This window comes from Centrocercus urophasianus, unplaced genomic scaffold (genome assembly GCF_019232065.1).
Source record: "Centrocercus urophasianus isolate 14NV4802_14NV808 unplaced genomic scaffold, USGS_Curo_1.0 seq_11, whole genome shotgun sequence".
NCBI lineage: Eukaryota > Metazoa > Chordata > Aves > Galliformes > Phasianidae > Centrocercus > Centrocercus urophasianus.
The window spans coordinates 69,752,954-69,775,572 of NW_024884253.1; the positions used below are offsets into that span (position 1 = coordinate 69,752,954).

At 37.0% G+C, this 22,619-nt stretch overlaps 1 protein-coding gene across 4 annotated transcripts in view; it reads left to right on the top strand.

Moving 5' to 3' along the window:
• The window catches only part of TRIO (trio Rho guanine nucleotide exchange factor), a 224,023-nt gene that overhangs the window by 83,103 nt on the left and 118,301 nt on the right, over nucleotides 1-22,619 (top strand). For 3 of the 4 annotated variants that reach the window (XM_042808742.1, XM_042808744.1, XM_042808745.1), the window contains exons 8-11: nucleotides 2,122-2,253; nucleotides 5,778-6,008; nucleotides 14,557-14,679; nucleotides 19,724-19,915. In XM_042808742.1, the coding sequence (XP_042664676.1) occupies nucleotides 2,122-2,253; nucleotides 5,778-6,008; nucleotides 14,557-14,679; nucleotides 19,724-19,915 (678 nt within the window). Of the gene's footprint in view, nucleotides 1-2,121; nucleotides 2,254-5,777; nucleotides 6,009-7,288; nucleotides 7,357-14,556; nucleotides 14,680-19,723; nucleotides 19,916-22,619 lie in introns of those variants that run through there. The other variant, XM_042808743.1, reaches the window with a different exon arrangement.

A 22,619-nucleotide genomic window follows, 5' to 3' on the forward strand; every position in this document is an offset into this window, starting at 1 on the left:
TAATAAATATTAGCAGATTTTAAAGAGAAGTCACTTTAAAAAAAAAAAAAAGAGGAAATGATTTTCTGTTGTAAAAGATACCAACTGGCTTGAAGCATTTGTTAGAAACGTTCTGATAGGTAAGCAGCATTGATGCTTTTCTAATTCATGGGTTATTTAGCTTAATGTTTATACACTGTTGGCCTTACGAGAGGGAGGAAGATAGGTAACTGGGAGAAAGATGAAGAGGTGTTTGTACTCTGACTGAAGTGGTGTCCTTTTCCATAATAAAAAATTGATCTTAAACAGAAGTCTAGAGAGTAAACTTTTTGTGTGCATGCGGGCAAGCTGTGGTAGGAGTTGGTGTTACCTTCTTCAGCACAAAATGCATTCATAAAAGGGAAAACAGAGAATTTGCAGCAAGGAAATATTGCAGCATCTGCAGAGCATAATTTACTTAGTCTCCATAATTGCTCCTTCTGCAGTTTTCACTTGATGATTAACTATGATGGATTGATACAGTTGCTTTGTAGGCTACCTGGCCATGATGTATTAGCAGTTGCATTAACGGTGGAGAGTGAGTCTGAGGGGGATAACCCTTTAAGAGACAAAAGAATGGCTGAAATAGAAGTAGTAAAAGAAGTAACACATCCCTTTCAAATGCGTATTTACTCTTGCAAGTAACAGTTATGTGTTGCTGCCGCCTCAGACACTAGTGAAAACTGCCCAACTGTCAGTGCATGCTGTCTGAAACAAAAGACTCAGCTCTGTGGTCCCACACAGAGCTGCTTTTGACATTCAGTGCTTAATGTTAGTGATTTTTAGAACTGTCCCTCAAAGAAATGAGAATTAAACAATTATATAAGTAAGCGTTTTATCACTCTGTCTTCCAGCTGTCAAACAATAATATAGTACCAGATTACTTTTTTCTCAAAAGGCTACATGAGATCCAGGAATTAAGAAATATATGATGAGAGAAATGGTTTGGATTCTTAAAACTTCGGGGATTTTTGAACTCACAAAGAGAAGATAAATTTATTTTACAGGATACCATGTGTGCTTTGCTATACTAAATTTAACAGCTATAAAAGTTCTGTAAAAGCAGATTATTTTTTTCCTCTTTCCTTTCCTAGCATAACAAGGGTATAAAATTCATGCCCCCTAGCTGCAAAAATAAGTTGACAGAGCTTCAGATATGCATGCAGCTATGGTGACAGGTTCTCTTCTGTCAAGATAACTTAAGCTTCAGAGATAAATTGTCTGCAGAAGAGTTTCTGTTGCAGTATCCTCAATTCCCCCTGAAAAACTTGACATGAACTGCTATGCTGACATAGCTGTGTGCTCAAGCACAGTGTTAGTCCTAAGAGACCCCTGCTTGAGTTGTAAATCCTTTATATGCTTGCTACTGTAGTAGCTTGACAAGTGAATGTAATGCTTATGTGTGGAGAACTTAGTACTGTGGGGATGAAGGTGTGAACTTCTTGTGTTCTACCACTGCTTTGCCTCCTTGAAAGTCACTTTCCAACAAGACGGCTAGGAAGTGTTTTAGTGATCAATTCACCATTAATTCTATGCATCTGAATGTGCATGCAAAGTTATCTGTTTTTCTACAAAGATTTAAAATAGGTGAGATGATGGCTTAATTGATGTACTGTGAATATCTGTCTACACAGGAAGCTGGCAGGAAAGAACTGAGGGTCTAGACTTGAAAGTTTTACCTCTTTATGTAGACGAGATTTTTGTTGCCTTTCATGCACATGAAATAGTAGATGTGTAGTGAAATAAACTTTTTTTTAGCTGCAAATTTGAGAAAAGGAGCAAGAGTAAACTTGAACTGTCAGCATTGCCAGCAGTTTAATTGGTCAGGAAGGCTGCCAGAATCTAATTAAGCCTGCCTGTCTGTGAAGGGCTGAAAGAGTTCCGTGTAGCTAAAAGCATGAGTGTAGTTAGAGTTGAATATTTTTTTGTACTCTAATTAATGTTCATTTTGGCCAGTTCAGAAAAAAAAATACATTTAACAGTTTTCACTGCTAAAACCTTTCAGTGGCTGTCACAAAATACTCATCCTTTCATGTATTTCCAAAATATATTTACCTGTTGAAGGAACTCCAAATTAAGTAGAATGCCTTTTCTCTGTTGCAGTACATGAGCAATGTGGATTCATGGTGTAAAGCCTGCGGTGAGGTGGAGCTTCCCTCAGAACTACAAGATTTAGAAGATGCTATCCATCATCATCAGGGGATATACGAGCATATTACCTTGGCTTACTCTGAGGTATATATCTTGTTTGTTTTCTCCAGTTGCTGACTAGATGATACAATGTGATTTTAAGATTGGCTTGTAAACTGCCATCACTTCTTGCGCAGTGTTTTAGTTGAAAACTCAAACGACATTTTTTTTTCCTTTAGTTTAGTGTACTGGATGTTGCTACTGTTATTCATATTGAAACTCGTGTTTTAAGTCGTCTTAGTCTTCTCAAAGAAATTTAAAGATGAGTGCATATGTGGTACAAACAATCCATGTAGGATATTAAATATGTATAGTTGACATTCGCATATTACTACATTTTATAGCAGTATGATGCTCTTGTTAAAATACTGGGAAACTAGCTGGGTGTTCTTTAAGAAAGCATTCTGCTGGTATGGATTGCTTAAAATATATTTCAAAAAATCAGTCTCTGAAACTGTCTAAGAAAAAAAGATCCTTAACTTAAGGATGTCATTTGACAATCCAGAAATTGTATATTTAGTTCTACCAGCTTCGAGGGCACTTATATGAACCAGCAAGCCTGTGTATTCAGAGTTTGTAGGATTAGCACATCCTGTGCTGCTGCTCTAATCTTGGATTCACAGCACAATAAAATGTTTTTGACAATGTTTCTTGATATTTCTAATATTTATAAACACAGTATAGGATAAAATGCTTATTCTGAAAGTGGCTTAAAAAGTTGTCACTTAGGTATCCAACCTTCAAATTTTGAATTCTCTCATGTATTTCAGTTAGCTGAACTGAAAAATTGCATGGAGATTAACTGATCACAGTTTTGGGGTTGTTTTGGGTGGAGGGTCTTTTTTAAATTTTTTTTTTTTTCCAAGATTGTTAGCATCACAGAATTAAACTATTTTGGACTTAAACAGTATTAATGTTACTCTGAATTAAATATAGCATGAGACTTTACATGAAAAATATATGTTTGATTAAATAATGGTATAAAATAATCCATGAACACAGGACAGTTTAGACTACAACTTTCATATTTTAAAAAGTACTGATGTGGCAATGAAGCAACGTTTGTGATTTATACATTACATAAAAAAACTAAGCTGCTTTCCCATGAACCAATTCTGTGGTGGGCAACTGAATTGTAAGTATGGTCACATTTCATTTACAGTACAGGAATGTAAGGTTAGTGCTGATGATTAGTCTGTATAGATAGTATATCAAAACTGGAATTTTTGGACACTTGCCATCTTAGGGCATGCATGAACTTTGTTACTGTTAGTCAGAGGTCCAGAGTTCATGAGCTGTTGTGAAAATCTCATGCTGATATGTCTATTCCTCATATCATCTTTGCTGATAAAACTTGCGATCTTATTTATATGTCTTAACTCATTCTTAAGACCGTGTTTTGTGGGAAGATTTGTTTTCTTCACAGTAAACTTTCTTCGTTGAGAGGATCCCTTTTTGTAAACGATAGAGAGATATAGTGCGTTTGTAGTAGATGAAAGTGAAAGAGGCTACCTAGGGTGTATGCTCCATGGGAATGCATGCAGGAATAAAGGTTAGGGTTGTCTGGAATAATAATTGCACAGCTCAAAAGTTGAAATACTGGAGTTCCTTGTGGGTTTTTTTTGCTGTTGCTTTTGGTTTTTTTTGTGTGTGTGTTTTTTTTTTTTCTTCTCCTCTTTTCTTTGGTGTACTTTTTAACAGGGACATGAATGAACTGGAGTCTGCCATTAACTGTAAATAACTGCTGAGAATTACCATGGTTAATACTGTTTGCTTCCTGGTGATGCATAATCAAAATAATTAGATGGGAAGATTATAGGTTTGCTCTCACAAACGCCTTGAAAATTTATTTAGGGTTTCACAGTTTTGGCTTAGACACTTTTCTTCTGATTTTCCCCATCTAGTAAAGGAATAGCTTACTCTTTAGAAAACAGATTTTGTGCAGAAATAGTGATCATATTGTGTAATCAGTGAATATACAGGTGTTATAATTAAGAAATATACAAGAAAGTTAGGCTAAACAGGTTATCATGCTAAAGAGGAAAGGATGGAAAGCTTACCCTTGTCCTGGGCTTGCTGGTAAGACTCCAAGAGTAGCAATTTCTGAAAGCGATCCTTCCCTAGTGGTAGTCAGCTCTTAAATGGGATCTAGGAGAGGTGGAGCCTTGCCTTCACCTGTGCTCCCAGGGCTGGCTCATTGCTTGCCTGAGGTGGTCAATCAGAGGTTCAGGCTGTTATTCAGCAGTTCCCATGCTCTTATATATATGTACAAGTCATGTTCCTCCTCTGGACATAATATTTTATTTTCCCTTAATTAAATACACATTCCCTTTCAAAAGCTGATGGAGTTATTTTTCTATGTGAAGATATTATAGAAGTCTTACTTATTATTATGTGTAGGACTTAATTTCTCTTGCAGCATGGAGCTCCTTTCATATTATTATAAATGGACAGTGATAAGAGTAGAGCACTGGCAATTACCACATTTTTTCATTCATTATAAATTACAATGTCTTGACAACATGATTTCGTTGCAGAGTAGTAGGCTAATTTTAATAAATACATTTAAGACTAGACTTGGACATAAGTTTACTGAAAATAAATACTGTGTATTACTGAAAAGGAACTTATATATGCTTATGATTATAGATGACTGGTGTGCTACCAGTTCTTTACTGGTGGCTGTGATACCAAATTGTGATCGCTCTCTATGCTTCATGCTAAAAGTGATAGAATATTTAACATTAATGATAAGTGCTTTCAAAAGCCTTGGCAAAAGTTAAATATCTGTGACTGGATATGATAGGGCTCTGGCTTTTTAATTAGCATGCAAAATAAATATTTTTGCTGTGGTTTGAGTCAGAGAAGAGAATTATAAATGACTTCTCTTTCTTATCAGCATTGAACACATTTTGGAAAATAATGTATTTGTGCTTCTTGGAAGGGTTTAAAGCAAATCAGGTGTAAGTTTGTCACAACACTGGTTTGTCTTTGGCTTGCCAGTACCAGTAATAATATAGAAGTTGTAAATCAGGTCTGATCAAAGCATGTCCTGTGTTCACATCTGTTGTTCTAAATGCACTTCTTAGATTAATATTAACCTGTAATAAGTAACCTCCTTGTTCCCCTTCAAAGCAAACGAAGAGAGAAATGAAAACACTGTTCTGGTCCAGTTCTGGACCATTGTATAATTTTAGAGGCTTAACCGACAAGAGAGAAGTGGAACTTAGAAGAGCTTCTGAGTTAGATTTTAGTTAAAAAAAAAAAAAAGCTGTTAAGGAAAAGCATACTTAGAGAAAGACAGGCTGATATTTAGAAAACTACTGCTTCTTTAAATTGTCTTAGGTACAGTAAGGATATAAAAAAGTAGTTGTGTGGGTTTTTTTTGGTTGTTGGCTTTTTTTTTTTTAATAACAGCTGCACATGATCGTGCCTCAGATAATAAAAATCTTCAAGTTCTGCTCCCCAAGTTCTTAAAGAAATCTAAAATAGGAAGCAGAGGGATTGAAAAAGCAGACTGAACAAGATATTGGCAAGACAAGTAATTCTTTGTTCTTTCTGGTGGCCAGGTGAGCCAAGATGGAAAGTCACTGCTTGACAAACTTCAGAGACCTTTGACTCCTGGAAGTTCCGATTCCCTCACTGCTTCTGCCAACTACTCAAAAGCAGTTCATCACGTTCTGGATGTCATCCATGAAGTACTCCACCACCAGCGCCAACTGGAAAATATTTGGCAGCATCGAAAGGTTCGCTTGCACCAGCGGCTTCAGCTGTGTGTTTTTCAACAGGATGTTCAACAGGTAGGTCTTATTGCATGTTGTCTGAATGCCTTTCTGTTATATTGGGTTTTGTTTTAATGCTGGTTTCAGTGCCAGCTGGGTTTTGATTTCTGGACCCCATGTTCTCTCATTCAACAATTGAATAGTACCATGGTATCAGCTGATCAAGGGAGGTGATCAAGTCCCTCTGCTCTCTGCTGGTGAGACCTCACCTGAAGTCCAGATGTGGAGTCCAGTACGGGGGAGATGCAGACCTGTTGGAGCACATCCAAAGAAGGGCCAAAGAAAGGATCCAGGTGATGAAACAGCTTCCCTATGAGGGCAGGCTGAGAGAGCTGGGGCAGTTCAGCCTGAAGGAGAGAAGGCTCTGGGGAGACCTGATAGCAACTCTTAAATATCTGAAGGGGATTTAATCAGGAAGAAGGGGACAGACTCTTTACCAGTATCTGTTGTGATAGAACAAGGGGAAATGCTTTCATACTAAAAGAATATGATTTACATTGAATATAAAGAATACTTTTTTTACAGTAAGGGTAGTGAAGCACTGGAACAGACCACCTAGTGGGGTGCCTCATCCCTGGAGACACTCAGGGTCAGGCTGAACGGGGCTCTGAGCAGCCTGATCTATCTGTAAATGTTCCTGTTCATTGCAGGGGAATTGGACTAGATGGCTTTTAATGGTCCCTTCCAACTCATACAATTCTGTGGTTCTGTGATTGATTGATTTCAGGTTCAGAATGTTAGGAGAAATGTCATGAGTAGAAACTGTATTTAAAAGTTAGTTTTTAGTTAACTTTAGGGTTTTTTTTCTGATTGTCTTCTCTTGTTACTTGAATTCAAGTAGGATGATAGGTTTTTATTCTAGACAGAAGCTGTTCTCAGCTTGTGCTAGAAGCTGATATTCACTGATACTGACATTCTAGTTAAAATTCTGGACTTTGTATCAGGAAAGAGAGTAGTAGTATTAACATGGAAAAAATGAACAGCGTTATCCTTTTACAGAGTTGTAGTTTCGTATCCTCATTGATACTTGTGTTGTTTTGTGCATATTATACTAAAGAGGTAGAAAAAAAAATACAGTTAAGATTCCTTTCTGACAACGTCACCATCCTACTTTCATCTGAAACAGGGTTACTAACACAAGGATGTTTGATTGTTGCTGAATGATGGGTGTGTGTCTGGGACTGGGCTGGGACTAGCTGCCGCCTTCGTGGTGCAGCAGCAGTTAGCGAGGCGGAGCCAGGACATGCACCTGAATTGGGCCAAGTGCTATTCCATGCCATGTGACACAATGCGGAAGGCTGTAGCACTGTGGGGAGTCCACCCGGGGTGGCTGCTTCTCAGGGGTTGTGGGCATCAGTCAATGGAGGTGAGAGCTCGCGGTGCTGGCAGGCTGGGCTGGTTGTATTGGTGCTGTGTGTCAGCGGGTAGGTGGAGAGTGATTGTGTTGTGGCTATACATGTATCGTTATCGTCACACTTTTCCTTCTGTTTTCCGTCTTAGTAAAGTGTTTATCTCAGTCCATGAGTTCTATTTTGTTTCCTGTTCTCTCTCTCATCGCACTTCAGGAGGGAGTGAGCAAATGGCTGCGTGGTGCTTAAGGTAGCCGCTGGGTTAAACCTCAAATATCACTACTGAATGAGTAGTTGTCAGCTGCCATATTTTTATTATGATGATGATATTCATAGAAACTTAAGTACAGCCATCAGGATCTCTTTTGGATTTCATTTCAGCTTAAAAATGTAAAGCTGTACAAAACTTCTTTGTAAATGGAAATTTAATAAATGTATAATGCTTACTTTAGTCTGCAGCTGATAGAGATACTAGTAATTTATTTTATATATCTATTCCATAAAAAGTAAAAAAGACCAGTACTTTCTGATGATGTTCTTTAGTTTCAGTGTACAGATTTTTACAGCTCAGGAATTTCTTTATGTGGATTTTAGATAACCAGTCACACATTTTGTTAAAATAGCGTTCTTTCTTCCACATTTGTTGCACTTCAAGTCAAATTTCATGTACATACTTCTTGTAAGAAGATGTTAGATGTGGACAGTTGGGAGCGAAGTAACCTGGTTTTCACTGTTTGAAATAATTGACGAAGAAATTTAAGTCTGGGAGGGGCAAGGGTGAGCAATCTTGTTTGCACAGAGTTCTGTGCAAGATGCTTATCTTTTCCTGTAAGTTAAAGTAAAAAGTTTATAAAATGCCTAAAAGCTAAGTGTAAAATTAGTTTTAAAAAAAAAGAAGAAAAAAAAAAAGGAAAAAGAAGGCAAATATTCAAGAGGCAAACTGTTTTCCAACTGTCAAGCTGTGACAAAGGATGTGGAAATGTGTGAAAAATGTCAGCTGATTAAAAAAAGAAAGAAAAAGAAAAAAGAAAAAGCCAGATGAATGTTCATTTATTCATATTCAATGAATAATCAGGAAAGGCAGAGAGAATGGCACCAAGAACAGTATTATACCACCATGTAAATCCTAGCAGCTCCCCGCCAAGTATATAACATTAGTAGTAACTGGTCACGAGGGTCTTGTGTTTGGTACTTGTATGAATAGTCAGTGAGGGGCATTTGTCGAAACTGACAAGGCAGAATCCACAGATGAATCACCTATACATAGTCTTTATAAGAAATTTTCAACAATTAAAATGATGGTTTGTTTCTCGTATGATTAAGTAGGTCCTCTCAGCTGATGCCTAGTCCCAAAAGTGAGGATTGTGTCCTGAAACTTGTTCCTCTAGTCTGAATTCAGTCTAGGGAGGACCTACTTAGGCAAGCTAGGCCAAATGATCTCCTGAGGTTTGCCAGATGCATAATTTAGGTCTCAGGCCTATAGGTCAGGCTGCAGGCGGTTTATTTCCTGGGGGAAGGCAATCACTAAATGCTACAGTGAGTCTTACTGTGCTGATTCTACTCTTCGATTAGTTGTCTTGGAAGTCATAAAATGTTAAGTTCTCATTTTCTTTTATTTCCCAATTCATGACTCTGAGTGGAGTTAGCTCTGAAACTGCTAGTTTCTTTTTGCAGTGACATCTCTCAAGTCATTTTAGAATCACGACCTGCTTCTTCAGCAGGGAGCTGAATGTTCCTTTTCTGTCTGAGACCAGTGAGCTGTGAGAGACTGGATTGTCCTTTGTTTTATTTGTGTAATGGCCACAAGCCACCAACTTTGGAGGCTTCTGAAGAGTTGCATGTGATAGTTTAACTTTTTTTGTTACATTACTTTAAATTAGCTTTAGATACTGATGAATTTCAGACACTGGCTTTTAGTTGATCACGATGTGAATTGTGGTTAATGTTCCCTTTTGAAATGCAGCTTCTCATTTCATGCTGTAAGACAATGATAATTCAACATCCATGCCAGATAAATTCATCAAACAGTGGCAGAAGCCTTAAAGGAAATGGCAAGCATGTAATGGTTTTTCCTTACTTTGGTAATTTGTAACTCACTCAGCTTTGAAAATCCTAGGGGGAAAAAAAAAAAAAGTGATCTTGTACAACAAAGGTTCTTTTTTTCTTGCAATAGAAAAAGAAAACAAACCTAAACCAGATAATCTAATTTATCTGAGAAATGTTAGCTTTTATGCTTAATGTTCACTGGCACTATTCAGTGCGTGAAATTACTTGGTTCTGAGGTTCTGCTAATATTTATATCCAAGACAGTTCTGGTGTGGTTTGTATAGAGCTTCTATAGAAGCTCTATATACAGCTTTCTATAGAGAAAGGAACTTTCTCAAATATCTTGATTTTTCATTTGCACTATTTCAAGCTTGTTAGCTTTTTTTCAAACCTTAATAAATTCATTTAAGATTGTCTAGCAATTAGTGTGAAAATCCTTTTTCATTATTGCCAGTGAACTGTAACTTTCTTCCATGTTAGAATGAACTAAGTGTAGCTCTCTTCAGCTGTCCATAGTTGAAAAACACGGAGTGACAAGCAAACAAGTTATATTTTAAGTGAGTTTATCACTGCCCTACAACATGAGGTTGTGCTTTCTTCCTCTTCCTATTCCTGGCTTAATTATTATTAATGAAATAAGTCAGTTTATGAAAATATTAATTGAGTCAGAGCTGATTGGAGGAGGGAATTGGCTGTTAACACATTGTTACTCCACCTTTCTACCTTCAAAAACTGTTGCTGCTTTTTTGTTGTTGTTGTTTTTTTCCTGCTCAGTATTGGATGGAGTTTTTAGTGAAGCTTTCAAAATCAGCAAAAATGTTGTGGTTCTAATTAGCTACGTACACCAAGAATTGTCTCATAGTTTATTGGAGCAAACAGTATTGAAAGTAGACCTTGAAATTATAAAAATAGTAGGTAAGATATAAATTACATCAGATCTGAAAGTGGGAATGGGAAAACCTGTGAAGTCTTAAATTACAGAGAGTTCTGAATTTCATCCTAGGTAGCAGATTCATGCCAGGAAGTCTAGTTTCTAGTTAATGCATATTAACTTCAAAAAATGAGATATTTTCTTAATACAGAAAATTTTAAAAATATCAGATCACTGACTCCATTCAGTAGTTCCAAATAACAGTTAAGTCAGAGCATGCTAATAAAAATATGATGTTATGCTTAAGAATTGACATAAGCTTACCAAGAGCAAAATGCATATTAGCTTTCCACCTAAGAAGAGGAAAGGAACTGGCTTTTACAATTCTGATAGGAAAAATAATAAAGTAGTCCTGTTATAAAATACGAAATTTTATACTACTAAGCCACAGAAAGTCAAAATTGAACATTACAATTTTGGTATAACGACATTGCTGATGCTCATACAATAAAAGCTTTAAAGCCTTAACAACTACATCAATAGTTTGCAGATTAGAAATTACTAAAACATCCTTGTAGAAGTTGATATAAAACATCTGTTTATTAGGTGCCCACTAACCTTGGATGGCTTCTTTATTTGTTCTGTCTAAGCTTGCTGCTTCTTCTTTCTTGATTTGCCTACCTCAAGGACTCTGAGTTTTCGTTGCAACAGTCACTGTTTTAGTTTTGACTAATGAAGGGTGGATCAAGAATGCTTTCTAGTTGCTCGGCATCAAAATACTACTTGTTTCACTGCCTGATTCTACTGTGCTGTTTTGAGGCAGTGCCAGTGTGAAATGCTTCTCTTGGAGAGAGAGTATTTCTACGTTTAGCTGCTTGAAGATTAGAAATTCAAAGATTTCCACCCTTCTGAGCTTAATGTCTGGAAAGTAACACCAAGTAAATCAGAAAAATGTAAGTGTTCATAGTAGCTAAAGGGAGTGGGGGGAACGGATTGAATAACAACGTAGGAGAAAAATGGTGAAAAGGAGCATGTTGAATCTGCCAAATATCAGCTGTCTATTGTTTATTTATATGAACAGCATACACAAAACATATTTTGCAGCCATGAATGATGATACTGTGAAGATGAAGCCATCTTTCCGTAGTAATTATGTCTACAATATATTCTGTATCAGTGTTTTAAGGATAAGCATTTTTTTAGATCCTATATTGGGCATAAGAATGGTTCTGCTGAGACCGCAGTTACAGCTTAATTGCATCTTATTAAAGCAACTTGCTGTAGTGGAGAAAAATATTATTCACACTTTTGATGAAATGAGTTTCTGAAATTACTATGCGTTACTGCACTATAAGAGTGAATTCCATGTACATTCAGTGTTAGTATTAGACACATCCTTAGTGAGTTGGTATAATGTGTGTGATAACTCTTCAATAACTCTTCCAGGAGGAGGGGGGGAAATGCATTAAGATACAGTGGCTAATATCAATGTAAATTAGTCATGCTGTCCTTTGGTTGAAGTAATACGTATAAGTTCTTACTGATGTGCAAGTGAAAATTCTAACTTTGATTCTGCTTTTACGTGCTGTGAAATTTTCAAATGAAGGGTTACCTCAGTTTTGTTAAGTATTGGGGTAAGAAAGCTAAGCTGTAATACGTGGTTTGGCTTACAGACAGCAGTGCTTCTCGAGTTGACTGTTTCAAGTCATGTTCTGTGTACTGGATTTCTATGACAACTTCTTGAGAAGTTACTGAGCATTATATGGCACAAAATTCCTTCTTACTGTACTGCTTTTAGCCTCTTATTCTGTTTTCTGGGACAGATTTTGCTGTTGATTTTGTTAGCTTACAGTTGCCAGCAGTCTCCATAGTCTTCAGCTCTTTTTATAGTGAGAAAAATACAGTGGTCTACTGAAACTAGTTAAAAGCACTGATAGTACAAAATTTGCATGTAACTGAATTCAGATTTATCTCCTCGTTCTGCCTTCTCCCATCAATTGTTGCCCTTGAAAGAAGCAAATGAAAATGTATATTGACCTAAAAAGTAATAACTATACATTTGGCAATACTGAACAGGAAGAACAAGCGTGTACATACCATAGGGATTTAGTGAAGTGCTGGTGATTGGAAATGGCAACATTGTGCAGCATTATGCGATTGTGTATTGTTTAGAAGATGTCATATGAAAGTGGATTTGCAAACCAAAAAAGATTCTAACAGTCAAAATAAATGAGAAAATCACACTGCATTATTTCATTTTGTGCACTATGGGAGGCCTGGATGTCTTGTATGGGAATAGTGTATGGGATTTGGGTCTCTTCCAACTCAGGATGTTCTATGATTATGTATCTATCAAATACAGCCAGGATGCTGCAGGAATAGTTCTTAAGTCTGATTATATGGAGGCAAGAAAAATCATCATTGCATTAGGTGTCAAATGCTTTCAGTTCAGGACAAGTACAGTGGGAGGAAGAAAGGAGAGAGGAACCCCACCCAATTTCTTGTATTAGAGTCAAAGACACCAGCAGATATGAAGAGGGAGAAGGTATGGGTTTCTAGCCAGGTCTGTTTCAAAATGAAGCAAAATATTGCATTTTTAAATTTCTTTGGCTTCCCATTGGGCTGATTGGAAGCAGCTCCGGTGTGTGCTGGAGCTGCCCAGCTTGGAAGCATGTTATGTGAGAAAAGGACTTGAGTGTCCAGGTGGACACCAAGTTGACCATGAATCAACAATGGCATTGCCACAAAGATAACTAATGGTATCTAGAACTGCTTTAGGCAAAGTATTGCACAGGTGGAGGGAGATGATCCTCTCAGCACTGAGGTCTCACCATGAGTGCTGATCCAGATCTGTGCTCTCTACTACGAGAGAGACATGGACATAATGAAGACAGTACAACAGAGGGCCATGGAAATAGGGAAGGAACTGAAGCATCTCTCCTATGAATGGAGGATGGAAGATCTGGTACTATAAGGCATATGGAAGATCAGATCTGGGGAGGATCTGATCTTTACGTACCAATACCTGTAGGAAGAGCGGAAAGAATATGGAACCAAACTCTTCAGTGATGCCTAGTGGCACAAGAGGAAATGGGCACAAACTGGAACACAGGAGGTATTCAAAAGCTGCCTATACATGGTCCTTGGCAAGTAGTTCTGGGTGTCCCTGCTTGAGCATGATTGGAGCAGATGGCCTTCAGAGGTCTTTGCCAACCTCAACTATCCTGAGATTCTACGATATAGTAAAAAGAATGCTGGAGATAAATGTTAAGCAAAGCATTCTACACCTCTTCATAAATACTGTGTAAAAAATGATAAGCTGACTTAGGAAAAAAAATCATGTGGAGTTGTTTTTAATTTGGAATAACATTCTTGAATCCTGGAGTATTGAACAAAAAATTAAATACCATATGCATGCTAGCTAATGAAGGAATTAAAATACTGCTAAGATGTATTAGTTTGGAGAGAGACCAGATGGTTTTGTTTGTTCACTCATCAGAAAATTGGTATATGTGCAGTAATTCTTTGTGTTAACTGGCAGGAACTAATTGCATGTACAACTTAGTATTTATAAATATATCAACCCAGTCATTGTGATAGAAGCTTTAACATCCTTAAAATGTCTTTAGTTCCTCATATTTTCAGCTATAAAGCTTACGGTACACAATGATGTCTATTTGATGCTTTTGGAAGATACTTCTATGGAACTGTGGGACAATTCTTCATAGGTTCTAAATGCAGATGTCATTCTTCTTATAAGGATTTCAATTATATTGTGTTTTAAATACAATATTTTTTTAATAAATCTTTCTTTCTGACTTCACAACATGAAGTAAGGGAAAATTCTCTTCCTCTAATATAAAACCTGACTGTTATTCAGAAGTGTTATTTGAGAATGTGCAAACATTCTTTTTTGTGACAGAGGAATGTGTGCTAAAGGCACAAATCACAGAGAGACCATCACCAGGAGTCCACCCACTTGAACGAAATTTGCTGTCATATTGATAAATGCGTAGAAATTATACTGTCTTTGGTACACTTCAAAATAAATATGTTTTTATTCATAGCATTTAGCTGGCTTGAACTAGTTATTGTCTTAATCTAAGTTCACATTGTTGCTAATAAGAGGATGTAACTAACAGCCTTCATTAGCAATAATGCATTTTAATCCATTAATACAGTACCTTATATGCTTAGTTTCTTGGATAGTTGTCTTTTTATCACAACAGTTGAATTCGTATTACAACAAGGTGTTATTCAATGTACCCATTATCTCCTGTGTTTTTCTTTTGCACTACAGGTGTTGGATTGGATTGAAAACCATGGAGAAGCCTTTCTTAGCAAACATACTGGAGTGGGAAAATCCCTGCATCGGGCTAGAGCATTACAGAAACGCCATGAAGACTTTGAAGAAGTTGCACAGGTGAAAAGCAGTCACATGCAGGACTGTGCATTTGTCGTGGAAATAAATGAAAACTTTCTGCTTGAAAATGAAGGGCTAGGCATAGAGAGCTCCACTAACAACAACCAGAAAAAAAAGTAAAAAAAAGAAATCATTTCTAATAATGGCCTATTTTGTGTGTCACAAGCTTTTATTTATTTCTCTTCTGTGTTCCTGATTCAAGTAAGAAAAAGACAAACTTTCCACAGTCTTAAAGAATGGGAGCATTGAAGCCCAGCAGAGCTACTTTTATTTATTTATCTATTTGTTTGCTTGCTTGTTTGAACAAAAAATGCTTTCAAAATAATTTTAAAAAAGAATTAAAGGCTCCTAAGAAACCAGGTGAGCCAGCAAACTGGCTTCACGTTTTTCCTTTAAATGCAGATGAGTTTGTAAATGCCCTCTTGTTCTGAATTGCTCATACCAGTTCTTTTTTCCATAGGAAGACTCTAGTTTTTGCCTTAGAAATGATGATTGAACTTCAAATCATACTTTTCTGTAGCACTTTTAAAATGTCAAGCTGAATGAAATAGAATAAAGAACTCACAGAGAACAAGAGGAAATTGGTTTGGATAGTAGCCTTGAAAAGAGACATGAGGTGAACAAAACCAATGAGAATTTGAAGACTTGAATCCTTCCCATTAGTAATATTTGCTGTCCATTGAAAATTATTGATTAATAATAATAAACATGCCTAATATTCATCAAGAAAGATTTCTTTAAAGTAGAATTTATATGATCCTTCACCCAAAACAGAAGGTAAATTACTAGAAAATATGAAGTGACTTGCAGGAGCTTAGCAGTGACTCCTGCTATAGTGGAAGCATCAGAGGCATGTGTATAATTTTCCTGTTAAACAGCTGATTAAGATCTGAATAAAATCATACTATAACCATGATCTTACAGCACTCCAATGTCTGAGAAACTGAAATAGCCTCAGAAATCTTCCTCAATATTAATTTCCTATAAACTTCTGCAAAATAATATGCTTTGCTAGTTTTAGATATTCATATGCTGGTTTTTCCATATGCAGATCTATTACTTCATTTCAAATAAAATCTGTAATGTTTTCCATGTGGATGTACTTAGTTTCCTGAGTCAGAGAAGCAAGAATTTATTTGTGTAAGACACTTAAGAAAACGTGAATGATCTCATACTTAATACTGTGTTATTTGAGCAAAGAAGAAAATGTTTGAGTTGACCAAAGGGTATGAAGTATGTAGAACTATTGGTGGGATATAAGCTGTTGTAAAAAAAATAGCATTAGTTTTCATTATATTTAAGCTAGAATGTTTTACAACAAATACTTTGTAAAAATTTTCTAAAGCTGAATGCTACTAGAATTTAAAATGATCTTTTGAGGGGATGAGTGGATTTTCTATTTTTGGCAACACTGAAAACTGGACTTGTCACAGACCTTAAGTATGCTATGGGGAACCGTCCTCTCCTGGCAGAATAACGGACAAAATGATCTAATAAGTAATCATTTTTAATTTTTTTCATCTTTAACTTCTTGAATTTATAGTGACTGCCAAGAGAGGCACACCCTGTGAATTGTTTCTCTTTGCTCTATAACTGGATATAAGCAAGCTGCAGAAGACATCCCTGTTGTTGGTATTTTAAGGAAGGTTATGTTCAAGTGTAAAAGAGCAAGCAATTTGAAATTTCTTTTCGTAACTTTCAGATAATTTATTCTCTGCCTTCATTTCTAGTTGGCCCAAGTTTTGTGATTTTGGTTTTTGTGTGTGCGTTTTTGTTGTTATTTCTTTTTTCTTTTAGCTTGTTTGTTTTGTTTTAAATAGGGTTCTTGATATCTGGGGTTTTCAGTCAGAAGTTGAGAGGAAGTGGTGAACTGTCAGCAGCATAGCAAAGTTTTATAAAATGCAGGGAGCCAATAGAAGTGTTAAAATGTTACTGACAGAAGGCTAACTCCAAAAGCTTCTATACTTGAACCAATTCTTACTTTCCTGTACCCAAGAATGACTGTAAGATATCAAACTAAACGTTTGTGTCTTATGGCCATCACTATATGCAGAAAAAAAAGAAGGTCTGTATAAAAAAGTCACCTTTATCCTCCCAGTTGTTTGGGTTTGTCTGAAGCTGTAAGGTGCATCAGAACCATTGTTTAGTCGTTGATGGACTTGATTAGGCTAACTACTTTTTGAACCCACTTATATTTTTGGAATGTACACCAGTTGCCGTGCCAATGAATTCAGCAGCTTAATTACTCCTTAGAGGACTTCTGGTTTTGGTGTTGGTTTTTTTTTTTTTTTTTTTTTTTTTCTCATTTCAAATATGTTTTCTGATGCTTAAATCTGATATTATCAGCTGAATTTAATGAGTAATCAGTTTTAATTGTCTCTACCTTAGATGCTTTGTATACCTCTCTTAATCTATCTCTATCCATATATGCATTCATCTCTTTCTCCCTTCCGCAGTGCACTAAACTCTACTCATGCCTGTTGTATTTATTGTTGTTACCACTCATTTCTGCACTAATCTCTTAAGCTTTGGAATTTTCTGTACTGTGTCACTTTCTATGCTTTCTAAGAATGCAAGGCCTGTTTTTGTTGAAGAATATGCAGAGAAGACTTCTCAAGAAGACTAGGAAATAATAGGATGCACTATTTGGGAAAGTGATGGTGTCTCCATTCTAGAAATTTTTCCAATATTTTGAAGCAGAATGCTTATTAAAGGTTTGAGTGCAGTCAGTTATACCTTGGGGCACAGGTAGATGAACTAAAGGGCTTACTGGGCTGATTATTTTTCTCTGGCATTCAGGAATTGCATACTGTTGGAGAAATTCTGAGGGAAGTGTTAAATGATTTCAAAACTCTATATTGAAGTTGTCACCATGAAGACTCCTTTATCAGTTTAGGAAAGAGGCATAAGCAGGTTTGAGGGAAAACTCCTGCCCCTTTTGCCTAACCTTCCAACTGGTGACTGCCGTTTGCTACCAACACTTAAAGAATTTTCTCATTGCTGGTTTTTCCTCCAACCATTGGTTAGAAGTAGGCATAGAAGTGCGAACAGCAGGAGTTAGTAGAGTTCCTGTGTTTGCTATGATTTCCATTCTGAAGGGTAGTTACTAATCTGCCAAGATAAGTATTTGAGTTGTATTCTAGCTCTTCTCGGGTGACAAATTTTAGTGATAAGGCGTGTGTCTGCTGCTGAGGTTTGAGACTCGCAGCCTGCTGTGAAACACAGTGCAGGTTGTGTTAAATTTGAAGCTCAGGTAGATCACCATCTAGTTTACAGAAAAAGAAGCTCGCTGTGCCTGGGCCTGTTATGCGGAAGGTACTTTTGGAATTCATAAACAATGCTTCATATACGAGAGAAAGTTTTCATTAAAATGGGAAGCTTTTGCTTCAGCCATCTGTAGCTGGGTGCGGTTCTCGGGGCTGATGAAGTATTTGTTGTTTGAGGAGCGCCTGGAGGATCTTCGGCTTTGCTCCTGAACACGTGTGATCAGTGACTGGGAAACACAAAACATGGAGCGCAGTGCAGAGTGTGTTCTGGGCCAGCGAGCCTGAGCTGGACATGTTCAGCACTGAGTAATGCTCTCCCTGCTGAAAAGGGCGGGTTTGTGTTCGTCTCTGCTGGCTTTCCTGGGGAAACTGGGAGGAATTCTCTGCCTCCAAATGCAATTAAAAAACTGAAGGTTAAGGAAAGACTAAGATGCACTTAGAATCAAGAAGCAGCATGGACTAAATTCCTTACCTAAATAATAAATGGAGAACCCCCCCTTGTGTATGAAAGCAGCACTGGGTCAAGTAGATGCCTTGGGCTTCCTTACATAAGTTTTCCCCGCAGGAGAACTTTGATTTGTTACCCATTTAGTTGAGTTTAAGGTCCAGGTTTGGATGAACATTTCTGGGGTTTATGTTATTAATAAGAGGTGTGACAATGGCAAAGAAAAGCACATTTTCATAGGCTTAATTTATCCTGGCATGCAGGTTTTTTACCTGACAACTGAGATAGGGAAAAGAGAAGGGTGCAGCTTACATTGTCAAGGAATTTTTTTCATAGTCTGTGGTACAACCTTATCAGGAGACTTACCACAGTGACATCAGCAAAGCTTCTGTACTGTAGATTTGAACTTGTTTTCACCAGAGTTTGAACCCTTCTGTGCTGTCACATTGAGAACCATTCTAGTGCATGAAAACCCAAAGTTAGATTCAGAAAAGAGGACACTCAAATTATAGCACGTGTTCAGAATCAGTCCTGTTTTGAATTAATGAGAACTGTAAACATGCAGGGTGCAATTTCTAAGCTTTAAGAGCTGTTAAACATCCTCTTCTTTTCTGGACCATAACATGCTCAGCACATCAGATGGCAAATGTCTTGCATTCTGTTTTCTGCTGCGATCAGCTTTTTTTATTCCTATGACATACTGGGACAATATTCCACTCCATTACTCAGCCACAGCCTATTTCTAAATCTTACTTTGTTGCTGCTTTCACAAATGATGATCCACTTGACACATGAATTATAGGTATCTCTTTTCTGAAAGGGAATGCATATTAAAGGAGAGATTTTCTGTGGCTTTCTGTGACTTTCTGCCTTCTGCTTGGATGTATCAATTTGATGTTAGGTGTCTCTATCAGCATCTAGGACTTTCTCAACACTGATGATGCACATTTGAAAAGTCTTCTGGCCATGACTGTTGTGATTTTTTTCCAGTACTGAGACAGGCCAGTTCACAAGTTATTAGACATTTATTCTAGCTGTGAATATAAAATAATAATTCTGAAGAATAGACTTCCATGTTCTGAATGAAAGAGATATTTAAATATATATAAAAAGGGGCTAAGAAATGAATTTATTAACAGTTAAATGAGAAAGCACCTAGAAATAAAATAACGTGTTCAGTAAGATTACATTCTGCTACTTTTAAAAAGAATAAGAAAAGTACATTGCAAGGGCCTTTTTATCCTTTTGATTTTCACTCATGAAATGGCTTTTAAAACATAATAGCTGAGTTTTCTGTTATTTAATCCTATGAAACTAACTTATTTATCTGCAGAACACATACACCAACGCAGATAAACTTCTAGAAGCAGCCGAACAGCTTGCTCAGACCGGAGAGTGTGATCCAGAGGAAATATATCAAGCTGCCCATCAGCTGGAAGACAGGATACAGGATTTTGTCAGACGCGTGGAGCAGCGCAAGATCCTGCTGGACATGTCCGTTTCCTTTCACACACATGTCAAGGAGGTAAAGCTACTGATAAGCCATGTCATGACTTTAAGCCTTCAAACTATTACTGTCCAATGTTACCTTCATTATTAAAACTTCGGCATGCAGAGTAATGACCTTCCATTGTACAGTGGGTTTTGCAATTTGTTGTACACTGGGGAGCAGGAACAGGGCTGTTGGAAGTTTTGTAGATGTATTTCTGTATTATTTTTCTTACTAGGACTTTTTTAATAATGTTTTTCTTTTTTTTTCCCCCCTACGAGCAGTTTCTGCCTTCCTGTGCAAATACACTTTCTTGTTCCATCATGGGGAAGGGGAAATGGTTGGAATAGGGAACTGATACAACTGAAGGATAGCACTGCAGAGTCAGAGGTGCTGTGCACTTTTGTTTTTCATGCAGCAACTGAATTGTCAGACACTCGGTTAGACTGACAGAGTTCAGAAGACTGCTGTGTGTGAATAAAGCATCACACTACTTAAGTCAACCCCTCTGTTTAGAGAGATTTTTTTCTGCTTTAAACATTGCATTTTACTCTTGCATAAAATGCAGTTCTTGAAGAACTTGACAGTTCTTCATAATGTAAAGAGTATATCTGATACTGACCATGGTTTGCCTCATGTTTTAGCCTCCTTTAGAAGTTGTATTTCTTTTGATGCTAGATACTGTGTAATGAGTTGGCATGTTAGCATGCAGCTTCTGACCTGTTATTTAAAAACAAACAAACAAACAAAACGCACAACCTCTTTACTTCTCCTAATATTTGGTGTAAATGTTATTGTAGTTCAACAATGAGCTGGACTGGGGAGTTTATACATGAGGGGGGAGGAAATAGGCTAAGATGCTTCATTTTCAGCCAAATCTGTTTTGCTCATCTGATTCAGGACGCAGATCATATGTATTTACAGTCTCATGGGAAAGATTAGAATAATCTAGAGCAAAAATAAAGATTTCAGGAGAAGACTTTGATTATAGACTGTGACAAATCTTGACGATTGTAGATTATTTGCTTTCCATTTCAGTCTTATGTTAAATCCTTTTACTGATCAGATTAGGTGAAAATTTTGAAAGGCATGTGGAGCACAGCATATCAGAGCATATGTCTTTACCCCTTTCACCCTAAATAGAGAAATAGTCTGTTTATTGAGGAAGTATATTGTCCTAAAGGAGTTTCTTCAGCAAAACCTTTTGGATGATCAGGGTAAGAATTTTTTATATCATCTACTGATGATCTGAATCATCTACTTTGCTCTTGAAACAAATGCACGAAGCAGTTGGTCTTTGAAGCAGGTCGGGATCGAATTCCTTGTTAGCTCTAGGCATGAGGACATAGCTCCCCCATCAGTTTTCCATTAGGTGCTTCCTTGCCAGAGCTCTCCCAGCGCTCTGCATGTTTAAACAAAGGATAAATTCTCTATCTTGAACTATTCTTACAGGTGAACTTTTTTGCTTCATTTTTCTCAAGCACTTGTGCAGTTCCATTACCTGTTGTAAAGCAGGGGAGCAGTCAGCTGCTGAGACAAGCTCACCATTTCTGTAGATGCTTTCTTTACTTGTTTTTCTAAGCATTAGGGAGAACAATTGGAATGCTATTTTAATGGACGCTGTTGATTGTAGTGATGAAGGACAGAGACCATAAAAGGAGTTGTAAGGAAGGGCCCCTTTTTAAAAAAAAAATTAAAAAAAAAAAAAAATTAAAAAAAAAAAAATTGTTCTGTGAGTCAGTGTTAAGTAACTCTGGGTGGCTATCCAGATGTGCTGGAATGTTGCCACTACTCCCCTAGATAATATTTTATTGGAAAAAGATCATCTGCATCTTGATTTATTTCTTTTGTAGAATGGATATTACTGTGACCCTGGAAGTGCACACAGCTGTTGCTATGGCAGCCTCTTTTCAGCCTGGAATATGAGGAAAGGCATTATAGCTGATGTCTAAACCTTGAGTTTGTTTTGGTGGCTTTTTTTTTTTTTTGGTCATGTAGCTGCCTACTATACTTAACAAAGCAGAAAAAATTAAAAACAGCATTTAGTTATGTTTAGTTACATAAGCAAGACTCTCTTGTTTGTTTATTTGCATTCTACTTAAAAATACAGATGAAAGAGTGAGGCAGGTGGTTCATATTCAGTAGGCCAGTCATTTGCTTACGCTGCAAAGAAACAAAGCTCAGAGATGCCCTGTGCCTTCTGTATTCTGTTTTGTTTTCAAGAGCATGTTGTTTGTTACCAAACGTGTGTGGAGTGCTGAGAAGGCATCATAAAGCAGATGGAAGATAAAAATGGCCTAAACCTGAAAGGTATCCATGCTTTGTTGGCAGGAGAATTACATTTCTCTTGCAGGATATGGGAAATTGCAGCATAAATTAGTGCATACCTGCAGGAATGTATGGTGGATGATTAAGAAATTAATGTGTACATTTAACTGATAAAGAGAGGTATTCAAGCAGTAGGATGATATGTTATTTGTTGAACCGAAGAGAAATGATTTAGTTGCTTTAAAAAAAAAAAAAAAAGTGGTGTCTAGTGAGTGTTGTCTTTGTGTTTATCTGAACTGAGAAATGGGCATGAAGGAAAAAACCCTTTCTTGTGTGTGACTGCTTGGAAAGAGATGCAAAACCAAGGGAAGCTGGTTGTCACGGTCTTGGGCTATTTTGAGGCTTTGAAGTCTGGCACTGAAAGACATCCAGTCTTGGTTGTTGATGTAGGATGTTTTGTTGTATTTTATTC